The 14325-nt window shown below is 33.5% G+C and overlaps 2 protein-coding genes and 1 pseudogene across 4 annotated transcripts; 2 read left to right on the top strand and 1 right to left on the bottom strand.

Moving 5' to 3' along the window:
• The first annotated feature begins 810 nt into the window (after nucleotides 1-810).
• On the top strand, nucleotides 811-3125 carry LOC120184930. Of its 2 annotated transcripts, none has more exons than XM_039189274.1 (3): nucleotides 811-908; nucleotides 1353-1512; nucleotides 2757-3125. In XM_039189274.1, exons 2-3 carry the CDS (start codon nucleotides 1361-1363, stop codon nucleotides 2908-2910), a joined length of 306 nt encoding a protein of 101 aa, XP_039045205.1. In that variant the 5' UTR covers nucleotides 811-908; nucleotides 1353-1360; the 3' UTR covers nucleotides 2911-3125. The 2 variants fall into 2 exon arrangements, with proteins under 2 accessions (XP_039045205.1, XP_039045206.1); XM_039189275.1 differs by lacking the exon at nucleotides 811-908 and adding an exon at nucleotides 928-982.
• Nucleotides 3126-8615: 5490 nt separating this feature from the next.
• Nucleotides 8616-11434, top strand: LOC120184937 (EIN3-binding F-box protein 1-like). Of its 2 annotated transcripts, none has more exons than XM_039189282.1 (2): nucleotides 8616-8835; nucleotides 9216-11434. In XM_039189282.1, the coding sequence occupies exons 1-2, from the start codon at nucleotides 8811-8813 to the stop codon at nucleotides 11126-11128; spliced, it is 1938 nt and encodes a 645-aa protein (XP_039045213.1). In that variant the 5' UTR covers nucleotides 8616-8810; the 3' UTR covers nucleotides 11129-11434. The 2 variants fall into 2 exon arrangements, with proteins under 2 accessions (XP_039045213.1, XP_039045212.1); XM_039189281.1 differs by having other exon boundaries at nucleotides 8616-8830; nucleotides 9211-11433.
• Nucleotides 11435-11597: 163 nt separating this feature from the next.
• Nucleotides 11598-12955, bottom strand: LOC120184917 (annotated as a pseudogene).
• Nucleotides 12956-14325: the final 1370 nt, after the last annotated feature.

Genomic DNA, 14325 nt, shown 5'->3' with positions numbered 1-14325 from the left:
CGAGAATATCCGACGGGTCTTTTCAAAATCAAAGTGTATTTTGGGTTTTATGTATTTTTGTTATTTGTTAAAATATTTTCGTATTCACCACTTATCCATCTCTAAGTCGGGTAAAATTTTTAAATCAACACCCACTCACTCGAATATATTCTTAAATTCATCTCCACACTCATTAACTAATTAGATACCCACCACTCATCTCATACATATTTATACCCGTCTAAACCCACTGATTTGAGATAGGAGAAACGACTGACTTAAATTTTAAAAATATATATATCATAATATTTAGTTACAATACATGTCGTGTCCTATAAAATTTTAATATTTACAAAATAATATTTAAAATTATACCTAAATTCATAATGGTCTAAAAATTATATAGTGAAAAGTTAGTGAACGGACGAATATGGGGAGGGCGGATGCGGTGTGAGTAAAGTATTAAACCTGTCACCTACCCACTACCCACGACGATTATGACTTTTTATATCTATACTCGTTCACTACCCACTAAACTCGTATCCATCCTCGCCCCTATTAATGCAGATACAATGTGAAATCCATAAAATTGTACCCATCTTCTATCCCGGTTTTCATCCATGCATGTGTTTGAAATATATATTTTAAAATTTTATAAATTTTGAAGGTTCCTCATTATAGTTGAAAATAATAATACACATTGAATACTACAAATACTCATTGTAGGCCGAACCTTTGGGCCCAATTTCGTCTATTTTTAAATGCGGGATTCGAACCCAATGTTGCACAAGGGTTGAAACCATTCTCTTTTAAAAATTGCCGGCCCACCACAAGTCTCGTCCTTCTTCGCACATCACCGCCGCTAGACAAGCCTCTCGCCACTGCTCTCTTGTTTTTCAAGTTTCGGGCGGATCAAGAAACTAGATAAGGTAATTTCTGAAACCCCAAACTTAACTTGAAGATTGGTTTCTACTTGAGCCATTGGATTTTGAGTTATTGCTCGGTTTGTGTTACCTGCTCTCTGCCTCTGCATCACTCTGTTACATTTTTTTGTTCGATTTAACCTGTAAAGGGTCTTTCATTTTCGTTTGATTTGTGAAAAAGTAATTCATACTTTTTTCTCGAGGCTGAAATTGAATTTCTTGCAAAAAAGTTATTGTGCAATTGCTAATTTATGCTTCATTGATTCATTTCTTACTTATAGTTATACGGATTTAAATAGCTGTACGCGACCGCAATAGAACGGTAGCGGTGTCGTCAGAAACCGTTATTTTATGACCGCGATATCTGCAATTGCGCCAGCTATGTTCGTATTTGAATTATGTTATTGTTATATATGATTTGGCTTGTTTGATGATATTTGGATTATGCAGTGTTAAGTATGAAGGTGCGATCATCAGTGAAAAAGATGTGCGAGTTCTGCAGAACCGTTAAGCGCCGCGGACGAGTATATGTACTATGCACTTCCAACCCTAAACACAAGCAACGACAAGGCCTTTCCACATTTGCTTCTGAAGGGACGGTGCCTCCCACGTATGGCTATCTCTCTTTACGGTTGCTTTGTCTTTTGTTTGTTTTTGTTACCTTATTTCCCTTATGAATTTATTGGCAGCTTAGTTCGGACCCATTATGGCAACTATTCTATAGATACTTTGAAATGTTCAGGCAATTATGTTATTTATTATCTGAATATGGTTGCTGGTGTTTTTCACTTGCCGACTGCCATCATGTTGATAGTGATAAGGGTTGCTTTTGATAAAATTTACAAAGAACAAATACGCATAATTTACTTTTTTTTTTCTTTAAATATGATTTCATTATCCTTAATTAAGTACTGGTACATGCTTTTACCAGACAATTTTTCTTCTAATCACATGCACTCTGAGCCGCATGCATTTCCTTGATCATCCTGTCCAAAATATGTCCTGAGTACTATGCTAAGTACATGTTATTTCTTTGTTTTAAGAACACCTAAGGGAACTGATGCTTCTTTGTTTTGGAAGAAGGTAGGGTTGACTACCTTTATCTTTACGCCGGTTAGTTGATCTTTAGCTTCTTATTAAGTTAACTGCGGGGCGTTGACATTTGGAGAAGACAGCAGAGAAAAGTTTTTCCTTTATTAATCTCTTTACAGTTAGAGAGGTTCAAGTGGCATCTTCAATCATACTGAATCTTTGATTGCACCAGATTTTTGGTGCTTAGAGAATTTCTAGCCTGCTTCTCTAGCTGATGATTTTCCCCGTGCCAACTCTTTTAAAACACAATTTTTTTGCTGTAATCTTGACTGCATATGGATTTAGCTCCCTTGCATTACAGTTGAGGACTTGCAGTAGTATGCCTACCATGATGACTGATTTTATGCTTTTACACATTATTTACTGCAATAAAAACTCTTCAAAAATCGTTAGGGTTAATCGTAAGTTCTAGTCAGTAATCGTTTTTTGTTTTTGTCTCCATTACCTGCTTTCATGTCATAAAACTAGAAGTTGTGGAAGTCTTTGATTCCAGTTCTAGATCTCTTCATTTCTTCACTCTTATTTGAAGATTTAGTTACTTTTCATACTTATTCTATACCTTGTTCCCTTTCCTTCTGTCACACCAATTTGTATTATTGATGTACGATGCCCGTGATGATACACTTTCATACTTCTATACCTCGGCTCCTTTCCTAGTCTGCACGCACGTTTGTTTAGTGAGTTTTTATCAGAAAAATGGACTCTTTTGAGTTGAGCAATGCTTTGGTGATTTGGTAATGTGCTTGTGGAACATTTTTCCAGGATGGCAGAGACAAATGTCAATCATCCAATCGTTCCCGGTTACAGCATGCGTCAGGGACTAGCTTCCCTTCTTCCCAAAACACAACCACCATCGTCGTTGATTATTGGGTGGAGAGCTAACCTGGCATCTCTCATATTCAAACGTGGTAATTAGGGGAACCACAAGAAGTGGATATATTACAGTCGTCGAGTCGATCTTCAACCGATTCAGCAGGTGATAGGGTTCGATGATTTTTTTTTCAATTACACCTATATTGAATGGCGATGATACATTTGGAACCGTGTTTGTTATTTTGTTGCATTCCTAAAATAGCTGTTGGAACACAGATAAATAATTTCTCAACTAATAAAGTATTTTTTTAAAAAAAACTTTATTTTATTATTTATTTTTAAATTTAGACTGATTGCATAGGTGTTTCTTCAACAGGTTCACTTGACCACAATGCATTCATGTTTTATTTTATTCATTAGTATGATTGAGAAACGTGGTTGGTAATATGTGATTTACCAACATCTTTATACCTAGTAAAGTCGAAGAATATTAAACTTTTAAGACAAACAATATGCATGTCCACAGATTTGTATTCAAATTCAAGCATTTTTATTTCTTTTGCTTCAACTTCAGGGCCGTGCATGCATCTCTCTCCATCCTTTGATTTCTGTCCAAAATCAAGTGTCCACATAGGTTGGCTGATTGGATTAGCTGTGTTGGAATTTGGGCTTATAACATTTACTTAATGGTAAAGCATGTAAATGATCACTAAATCATGTTGAAATGATTTTTTAGTTAATAAATTTATTTATGTTGCAAAATTATTAGGTAAAAAGGAATAAGATGTCTATACTTTTGAAAAAAAATCAATACGACTCTTGTATTATTTTCTCTCTCAATGTGGCCAACTAACTCAAAATACAAACTCAATGTGGTCCTTTGATCAACTTTTTTCCGTTGTTGACGTTATAGTACAGGTGTGGAAGTTCACCATTATAGTGTTGGTCTATTTGTAATGTTATCCATCACGTTATCAACTACTATGGATTGTCACGTCAACACTGTTGATCATTACGTCAGTTTAGTGAATTGTCACATCGATAATGTAAAGGTGAAAGATGAAAAATATAGTTTAAAAGGTCATATTGGGTTTATTTTTTGAGTTGGAGAGTCATACTAAGGAATAAAATAATATGAGGGTTATATTGATTTTCTTTTAAAAGAATAGGGACCTATGATGCATTTTTGTCAAATTATTATTGCATTTATAAAATAATGATAAATTTTAAGATTATTTGATAATAGTTTGATAATAAATTTAATGAGTATTTTGTAACATTTGAAAACTTAATAGGTAAAAAGATGGTTTGAATATAAGACATGAACCTCTAGTAAACTTTACCCAATAAATAAAGAGACGCGTCAGCCGTCATCCATATCACCAACTGGCGCCGTGTTTATCCATCTATATGCTCATAGAAAAAACGAGGAAAATTGAGTGCTGCCGTTGCCTTTTTGTACTTTGTAAGTCCATAAAAAGAATACTTGTTTTTATATATAAAAAAACTTATATAATGTTTATGATTATATATCAAATTAAATCATTTTTAAATAAAAATATACTTTTTGTATTATTTATTTATTTATGATATTAAAATGATATAACGTTCTATTACTTAATTCGCAAAACATAATTGATTTATTTTGTACTTAAATTAAAACAATTTTACTTTAAAGATTGGGTAAAGTATACAAATGGTCCCTCGACTATTAAAAGTTATAAAATGGTCACTCGACTATTCATTTATGTTTCAAACTCGTCCATTTTCATTAGAAAAAATTGATAGAATTCTGAGCTGAATATTAACTTCTTGGCTATAATATGACAAAATCTAATCATAGAATCTCAAACGACTATCATATCTCAATCATCATGCTAACATTCAGCTTAGACAAACGTTAATTTTTAAAGGAGAATGACGAATTTGGAACATAATGAATAGTCATATAACAATTTTGTAACTTTTAATTGTCGATGGACTTGATAAAACAACATTCTATAATAAAGAGACCAATTTACAACTTTTAATAACCAATAGATTTAATAAAATAGTACCTATAGTCAAGATACTATTTATGTACTTTACCCTTAAAGATTTTGACTTATTTCAAGAAATCCCTTTTAAAAAAAAATCGGGTTTTACATTGATTTTCCGACGATAGGATGGACCGACGTAATTAAATTAAAGAGAAAAGGGTATTCAAATTCAATGTACATCCTTTTTCATTTTGTCCAAGACAAGAGAACCCAAAAGCACTCGCATTTTCTCTAAATGGGCCCCCCTCTTCCGCAAATTGCCAATTTTATTTATTTATTTTTGTTTTGTTTTGTCCCACGTCAACACAACAACCATGGCCCACTCTTACAATTTTGAATTATTAATTTTTATCCATTCTTGGGTGAGTTCAATGTTCGACAATTTGGACCGTTGATAAAATTCAGCTGCAAGAGTAGTCCTAAATTGATGTTGTCCAATTTTGTGGCAGCATAAGCTGGAACTTTTAGGGTTTGAACACTTTTTCCGAAATGGAGAGATTTGAGGTTGTTTGTTTAAAAGAGAGACATTCTTTCGACATGCGAAAAAAATATTTCGAGCTCACTCTCATTAGACGATCGTTAGAGGAGAACAGAACATTAGAATACTGAACATTTGGATGGATCTTCATTTATTTTGAGGTGGTTTCGTGAAAAAACATTCTAAGCATAAGGAAAAGAAGTAAAATATGAATATTTTGATGTTAATCTTATTGTTGATGATGACCGGTGGATAGAGATGATCAGACGATCGAAAGAATTGATAATTTTTTATCAAAACAACACGAAAATGATGATCACCTCGTCAGGAATTTAATGATTTAACAACTCAACGTCTCACTTAAATCCAAAACCAAAGTTTAATATTTATACAAGAGTGTTTTAAATTTCAATTATAAAATCAATACAAAACTTAAAATTTAGGATAAATTATACGTTTAGTACCTAAACTATTAGTTTTAGTTCGTTTTAATACATAAACATTTATTTTTTTCAAAATTATACCTAAAGTTTAATTTTTGTTTCATTTTAGTATCCATTTTCAAAATTTAACGCAAAATTTTGAAAAAAATGAAAGTTTAGGTAATAAAACATACCAAAATTGATAGTTTAGGTACAAAATGCGTTAAGTTTTTAACGGCGGGTTACTAAAACGAAACAAAATAATTAAACATTAGGTATGATTTAAAAAAAATAAAAGTTTAGTTGTGACCCAAGTGGCCTCTGCGGTAAAGGAATCGTTGTTATTCCTTGATGACTTGGGTTCGAGCACCATAGATGTCAGGGGTGTGAGCGTTTAATGTCAAAAGGTTGAAGGTTATCAATAAACATATATTGTCTTGTACTTACCCCTTGTACTTACTCCAAATTAATAAAAAAAAAATCAAGTATTAAAATAAATCAAAACTGATAATTTAGATACTAAATACGTATTTTTCCCTAAAGTTTAATGATCAACAGTGTAGATTAACCTACCAAATTTTAATCAAAGTCGAAAAGCTAGATGCTAATACTAAAATTTTCTTGATAAGTTTGATTCGCATTTGCTTGCATTTATCAAATGGTAGAGAGCAGCCCCATTATTAGTCATACAATAATTAAAGATAATAAAATCACCCACTTGTCCAACTTGTTCATCATTAATTAACAATCAAACTACCATTTTTTTAATCTATATTGGTCCTCAAAGTATAACCTCATTCTAAATTAGACCCTAAATTTTAAAACATTATTTATCAATCCTCAAACTATCGATACATTCAATGTTGATAGTTTCATTAATGTTTAGTTAACTCTTGAATTTTTTTAAAAGTCTTGGAAATTGGATTTATATCATTCTTTTTTTAAATTAATATATTTTTGAAGCCTCTAAAATTCAACACGTGATCTTCTAAAAAAAACTATCTATTTCTAAATGTCCTTAAATTCTTTTAGAGTATCATAATTTCAACTATCATCACCTTTAAAATATATCTTTATTAGCTCTAATAAGGATTGATATAAAAATATTTTAAAATATAAATATTAATTTAAAAACTAAAAATTAATACAAAAACCTTTTAAATTTATAAATTAATTTAAAATAAAAATTATAATTAAGAGAACTATATTATTATTTCAAATGATAAGGGAAACCCTAGAATCTTGCATGCTAGGCCTAAAAATAATTACTTTATACACCGTCCAAAATTCAATTTAATGTTAATTAAGAGACAACGTTAGCGATTTCTTTATTTCAAAGGCAAGCAAAGTTGAATAAACTTTACAAGAAAATATAGATTTCGTGATTGGTCCTTCTGTTAATTTTTAGTTAGTTAATTCATTTATTTATTAATTAAAATAAGTTATTTTTATTTGGGTAATGTACATAAATAGTCTCTGATTATAAGATATTATTTTGTTAAGTCCTTAGAATATTAAAAGTTATAAAATGGTTATCTGACTATAGGGAGTTGCCTTTGTTGAGTCACTTGACTAATAAAAGTACATAATGGTCTATCGACTATTCATTATGTTCCAAACTCATTATTTTTTGTTAAAAAATTGATGACAATCTGAGTTACACGTTATTCTACTGACTAAGATGTAATAAAATTTTATATTATAATCTCAAACGACTATCATATCTCAGTCAACGTGTTAACATCCAGGTCAGATAATTGTTAATTTTTTTATGGAAAATGACGAGCTTGAAACATAATGAATAGTCGAGTGACAATTTTGTAACTTTTGATAAGCGAGGGACTTAACAAAGTAACTTTCAAAGGACCATTTTGCAACTTTTAATAGTCAAGAGATTTAATAAAGTAATATCCTATAGTCAGGGATCCTCGTGTACTTTACCCTTTTAATTTTTATTTTTATTTAGTTTAAAGGCGAGAGTGAAACAAATAAATTCAATAAGAGATGAGAAAATTTAGGGTAAATTACACGATTGACTATTAAATTATAGTCAAAAATCATTTTGACCATCGATGTTTCAATTTGATGAAACAAACCATCAAACTATTAAAATATTTCAATCAAGCCACCTACCATTAACGGTTAACGAAACCTGTGATATGGTAGTTAAAAACATTTTGGTATAATTACATAATTGATCCATGTTGCTTATATATATTCTTCAATTTGGTCCTCATTTTAATAAATTAAAATAATGATACATGTCATCAGTCGATTGGAAGACTAATTTATTTAAATTTATTTTTAATTTATAGATTTAGTCCTCCAATCGAATGATGACATGTGTCATGATTTTAATTTATTAAAATGAGGACCAAATTGAAAGAATATATAAGTAATGTGGACCAATTGTATAATTATACCAAAATGTTTTTAACTGCCACGTCACCTGTTCCATTAACTGTTAACGACATGTGACTTGATTGAAGTATTTCAATAGTTGGATGGTATGTTTGATCAAATTGAAACATTAGTGGTCAAAAATGATTTTTGACTATAGTTTAGAGGTCACCCGTGTAGTTTACCCAGAAATTTATGGATTAATGTGAGAAAAAAAAGTGAAATTCAGGAATTAACCAAAACTTTATCCTTGAAAATATTTTATAATATTATATACTAAATTTTAATATAATACAATGTACGGTTGGCCGAGAAAAGAAAAGTTCCCAGGAAAGATGCATTGCATGTAGCGAGGGTTGTCAGTTAATGAATCTGAAACAAAAGACATAAAATTAAAATAATAAAAATTTTGGAAATTTCGTCACACTGACATCTTCTTCTTATTCTTTCAGCCAAATAAATACCACTCGTGTCCTGTTTTTTTCTTCAGCTAAACACAGAAACTTATTCTCTTTCAATCTTCTTCTTCTTCCTTTTTTTTGCCCTACTTTAGTGGGGTTTAAGAATTCATTCTTCTGATACAATTCAAGCTTTCAAGGTCTATACTTGGCCTGCGTTTTTCTAGCGTTTTCTCTTGCTGGGTGTTGCGTTTTGGGATTCAACCATGCCTGCTCTTGTTAATTACACCGGTAAGCTTCTTTTCTATTCGTATTTATTGGCTTTGAGTTTCTAGATATGGAGATCACTAGTTGATACCCAAGGTTCTGTTTTTAAGCCATGGTGTGGTTTGTTTTAGCTGGTTTTAGCTTTGAACAAGAAATTAAAGATAAATGATTTAGGAACCAAGTTTTCATCACTTGTGAGGATTGTAATTTAGATTCTTGAGGTTTGCATCAAAGATGAAAGCTTTTAAAATTTGTAGAAAAAGAAGAATGAAATTTTATGAATTTCCTGTATGATTGATTGTTCTTGAGATGAAGAAAAAGATATTGTTGTGAGAACATGTCTGATTTCTGCTTACACTGTTTGGAAATATACTTGGGATTGTTTTAGCTTATTGGAATTTCAGGTGATGATGATTTCTGTGTTGGGGGGGCCTTTTATACAAATTCCAGAGACTCGGGTAGATCATGTTCGATCAGTTCCCAAGTGGATCTCTATTGCCCTTCTCGTAAGAGAGCTCGAATTACTGCCCCTTTTCTCTTTGGGGAAACCGAGTTTGAGCAGAATAATCAACCATCAATCAACGTCCTGCCTGATGAATGTCTTTTTGAGATCTTCAAACGCCTTTCTGGGGGCAAAGAAAGGAGCTCCTGTGCTTGTGTTTCGAAGCACTGGCTTATGCTCTTGACCGGTATTCGTAGGAGCGAGTACGAGTCATCGAAGGTCGTCAAGGAGAATATCGTTTCAGTTTCTGACGATGTTGAGATGATCTTGTCTGATGAAAGTGATGGGTATCTTACAAGGTCCTTGGAAGCGAAGAAAGCAACTGACACGAGGCTTGCTGCGGTCGCTGTTGGAACGAGCGGTCATGGTGGTCTTGGAAAGCTTTCGATTAGGGGAAGTACCTCTTACCGTGGAGTAACTGATTTCGGGCTATCCGCTGTTGCCCGTTGTTGCCCTTCTCTGAAGGCGCTTTCTTTGTGGAATGTCCCGCGTGTTGGAGACGAGGGTTTGTCTGAAATAGCTAATGAATGCCATTTGTTGGAGAAGCTTGACCTTTGTCAGTGCTCTTCTATTACAAACAAGGGTTTGACTGCAATTGCAGAGCACTGCCCTAATTTGACCGCTTTGAGCATCGAATCTTGCCCAAAGATTGGTAATGAGGGCCTCCAAGCTATCGGAAAGCTTTGCCTCAAGCTGCAGTCCATTTCTATCAAGGACTGCCCACTTGTTGGGGATAACGGAGTTTCGAGTCTGTTTTCACCAGAACATTCTATCCTTTCAAAGGTGAAGCTTCAGGGGTTGAACATCACAGATTTTTCTCTTGCTGTGATCGGGCATTATGGAAAGTCCGTGACAAATCTAATGCTCGGTGGTCTACGAAATGTGAGCGAGAAGGGATTTTGGGTCATGGGGAATGCTAAGGGTCTGCAAAAGTTGGTCTCTTTGATGATTACTTCTTGCTTGGGGGTAACAGATGTGAGTCTTGAAGCCATGGCAAAGGGATGCTCGAACCTTAAGCAGATGAGCCTTCGCAGGTGTTGCTTTGTTTCTGATCATGGGTTGCTGGCTTTTGCCAAGTTTGCAGGTTCTCTTGAGGGCCTGCTATTGGAGGAATGCAACAAGGTCACACAATTTGGGATTATTGGTGCCCTCTCAAACTGTGGATTGAAATCTCTGGCCCTAGTGAAGTGCATGGGAATTAAGGATGTGTCCTTGGAAGCTCCTTTGTCCTCCCCTTGCAGTTCCCTTAAATCCTTGTCGATAAGGAACTGCACAGGCTTCGGGACTTCCAGCCTGGCTATGGTGGGAAAATTGTGCCCTCAGCTTCAGCATGTAGATTTGAGTGGGCTTTATGGCATCACAGATGCTGGTCTTCTACCTCTTCTCGAGTCTTGTGTAGCAGGACTTGTGAAGGTGAATCTGAGCGACTGCTTAAATTTGACCGACGAGGTAGTTCTGGCCTTGGCCAGGCTACATGGAGGTACCCTCGAGTTGCTCAATCTCGATGGTTGCAGGAGGATTACCGATGCAAGTTTGGTGGCAGTTGCAGACAATTGTGTCTTCCTCGGTGATCTGGATGTGTCAAGGTGTGCAATCACCGATGCTGGTGTTGCCGCCTTGTCCCATGCAGAACAACTAATTTTGCAAGTACTTTCTTTCTCAGGTTGCTCCGGAGTGTCGAACAAAAGCATCCCATTCCTGAAAAGATTAGGCAAGACCCTCTTGGGGTTGAATCTCCAGCACTGCAATTCAATCAGTAGTGGAACTGTTGAGCTCCTTGTAGAGAGCTTGTGGAGATGTGACATCCTTTTCTAATATTATCATTCAGCACAGGTTTTTTGGTCCAACAAACCGGTCATGCTCATTGCTCTATGGCTTGGTGTTTTCCTGGGTACCTTGGCTTGTTTTTCGGATGGCCTGTCCATCCCATTTTTTGCAGGCTTTCTTGACACGGGAAAGTCTGATGTAATGTTCGAGCCCCCGTCCACCGGAGGCATTTTCGTAGCCTCGGTTCACGGAGAATTCTATGTTTGGGTGTCTGTATGACTTTGTTTTGTGCAGTTCTATGTTTGGGTGGCTTCAGATTGATGGGGCTTTTTTGGCTGGTGGCAATGAGTAAATCTCATCTGCCATAACAACCTTCATTTTGGTGGTTGTTTTTTTCTTCTTCCAGGAAGCCCTAGTCTTGTAGGCTTTTCCTTTTACATGAATTGCAACTACAATGCTATTTATCAATAAAGTTTCATATTTGTATCTTATTTGGGGTTGTGACTTTAGAGAGGCCCTAGTCTCCACAGTCCCTCAGATCATCGGATTTCGAAACATCAACCAGAGATACGCTCATATTGTTCCGAATGATGCAGGGTTTCCCGTTAAGAGGAACGAGAGCCGCTACTTCCAAAGCTCGAGAATTCCCCAAATGTTTCCTACTGTCGATATGCTTACTCCAAGAATCAGTACGCGGGTTAAACCCTTAGCTTAAGCCATCCTTGTATTCCAAAGCATAGAGATGACCGTTTAAAGTACGCGGGTTCCGCCAGCCTGCAACCATTACGTTATAGACATGGTACCAGCTATCGGTTCGGGTTGGTAGACCTCACTCATCACCTGTTGGTGAGATCCAATCCCCTGCAAGAACCATTTCCCCTCATTTACAACCCCAATGAAGGGCACCATTGCCGTGCTCATATCTGAAATATAAGACCACCTATTCTTGTTGGGATCAAATACCTCAGCAGACCTCAACGACCGATGCACCCCTTCATTCTCTCCACCAGCAACATACAAGCAATTGTTTATAACACACGAACCAGAGAAATGTCTTCGACGAAGCATATCTGGGGCACGGTGCCATTTGTTTGTCCTGGCACTGTAAAATACGACTCGTCGCATATCTTTCTTTAAGGGATCCTTACCACCAAACAGATAAAGGTGACAACCACTGAGGACAGCACATCCAAAGCTAAGGGCTTCGGAATGTTACTTGGTGACAGGAGTGAGGGGTTGCCAGAGCTGGTATACGGGATCAAAGGCATGCCAAGAAAATTTTCTGTCTCGATCTCTTTTAATAATATATATCCATTCTTCTGCCAAGAAATTCTTCTGCAATCCCAAGGCTCTTACGGAGAGAATAAAAGAAGTTACCGGACAAAAGTCTATACCATGTTTTGCAGACCAGGCGGAGCTTTCTGTGCTCAAATCCCGGGACTCGTATTAGGCAAGCAATGCCAAGATCATCGGGGAGTCCAGGGAGCAGAGGGGATTGGTAAAGGCTGTTAGAAAATACGCGTACATTAATCCTAGAACGATAGAAAAAAATTAATAATGAATAAATATCATTATAGAATATAAAAAGTACAAAGTGATAAAGAGAATGAACGAGTTTACTCTTATCTTAAGATTGTCATCTAAAAAAATAATTTGAGACAAAATCAATCATGAGAAAATAAACTAAATCAAAAAGGTTAAACTTATTAGATGTAAAAAAAAAATGGAAATAAAATATTCTTTTTATTTTGATTTATCGATCGAAATCAGTTGAGGCCTATCGCTATACAGTTTCCTTAAAACAGATTTTCGATCATTCTTTAGTGCTCGAGTTCGTTTTTCATTTATCTCCCATGATACAAATTTATGTCCCATGATACAACAAATAATGATCGGCTACAGTAGCATATTTGTACAGATCATGAACAATCATTGATTTCGACTATCATTGAAAAAACTAAGGAACATAAATTTTTTTTTATAAGAGAAGTTCTTGAAAAACTGAGTTGTGAGATATTGTGTTTAACTTAACATATTTGTTTACTATTTATAGGGGATTTTCAAGAGAGATTTAATCCAACTAAATATATTTTAATATTCAACATTAAACAGATAACAATATTTTTTAATTTGAAATATTCAAAAGATAAAACTCTTTTATTAATCAAATTAAACAAATATTATTTTAATTTAAAATATACAAAAATATATAATTATCTTTAATATTCAAAGTTAAAAAGACAACAAATATTTTTTTAAATTAGCATATTTAAAGAGTAATTATCTTACTAATATTTAAATTAAATAATATATTTAATTTACAATGGTCGAAAGGTAAATTTCTTTTATTATTTAAACTTAAACATATATTATTTTAATTTAACATATATTATTTTAATTTAAAATATACAAAAATAATAAGTTAACTTATATATTATTTTTTAATAAATAATAAAATAGTAAACCTTAATATCCTCGTACAGTATTAGTAAATTTTATTTTTAGTTAAAAAAATAAGGTAATTTTTTTAGAAATCTTAATGAGCAATGAGTCGAGCTTAACAAGCAACGAGTCGAGTTAAGCAGTAAATTTTTTTAATGACCACAATTTTAACGAGCTTAATGAACAACTAGTTGAGTCGAGCAACAAATATTTTTAACGAGTGCGAATCGAACATTGTCTAACATACGATCGACTCACTCAATAAGCACCCCTAGTCATATATAAAAATAGTCATACCCGTTGAGACCTATTTAGAAGTTTTTTTTTCTCTAAAATTTTTTAACAACTAATCTTTTACGTTTTTTAAATATTTATAATTTTTTTATTCCTAACTTTAAAATCAAATTGATGTAATGTAAGAATCCGGACAAATATATTTAATCAGGTAGTTAAACCGTTCATATTTTCTTAAATCATAGGTTATAGACCTATTTAGAAGTTTTTTTCCTCTAAAATTTTCTTTATTATTCTACTTAGGATTAAGATTATAATTAAGTTATAAAAACATGTAATAGTCCATTAATGAAAATTAATAATTCAGTAACATTTTATAGAAAATAGATAATTATAATAATTTTAGCGCAAATTTTCAAATATTAGTGACGTGGATGTAATATATATATATATAAGGGTAAATTATACGTTTAGTATCTAAATTATTAATCTTGGTCTGTTTTAGTATCTAAACTTGTAATTTTTTCAAAATTATATCAAAAATTTAATTTTTGTTTCAGCTTAGTACA

The sequence above is a fragment of the Hibiscus syriacus genome, unplaced genomic scaffold (assembly GCF_006381635.1).
Source record: "Hibiscus syriacus cultivar Baekdansim isolate YM2019G1 unplaced genomic scaffold, ASM638163v2 tig00112980_pilon, whole genome shotgun sequence".
Taxonomy (NCBI): domain Eukaryota; kingdom Viridiplantae; phylum Streptophyta; class Magnoliopsida; order Malvales; family Malvaceae; genus Hibiscus; species Hibiscus syriacus.
The sequence above is the reverse complement of the archived record's forward strand: the minus strand, read 5'-3'. Positions and strand labels throughout refer to the sequence as shown.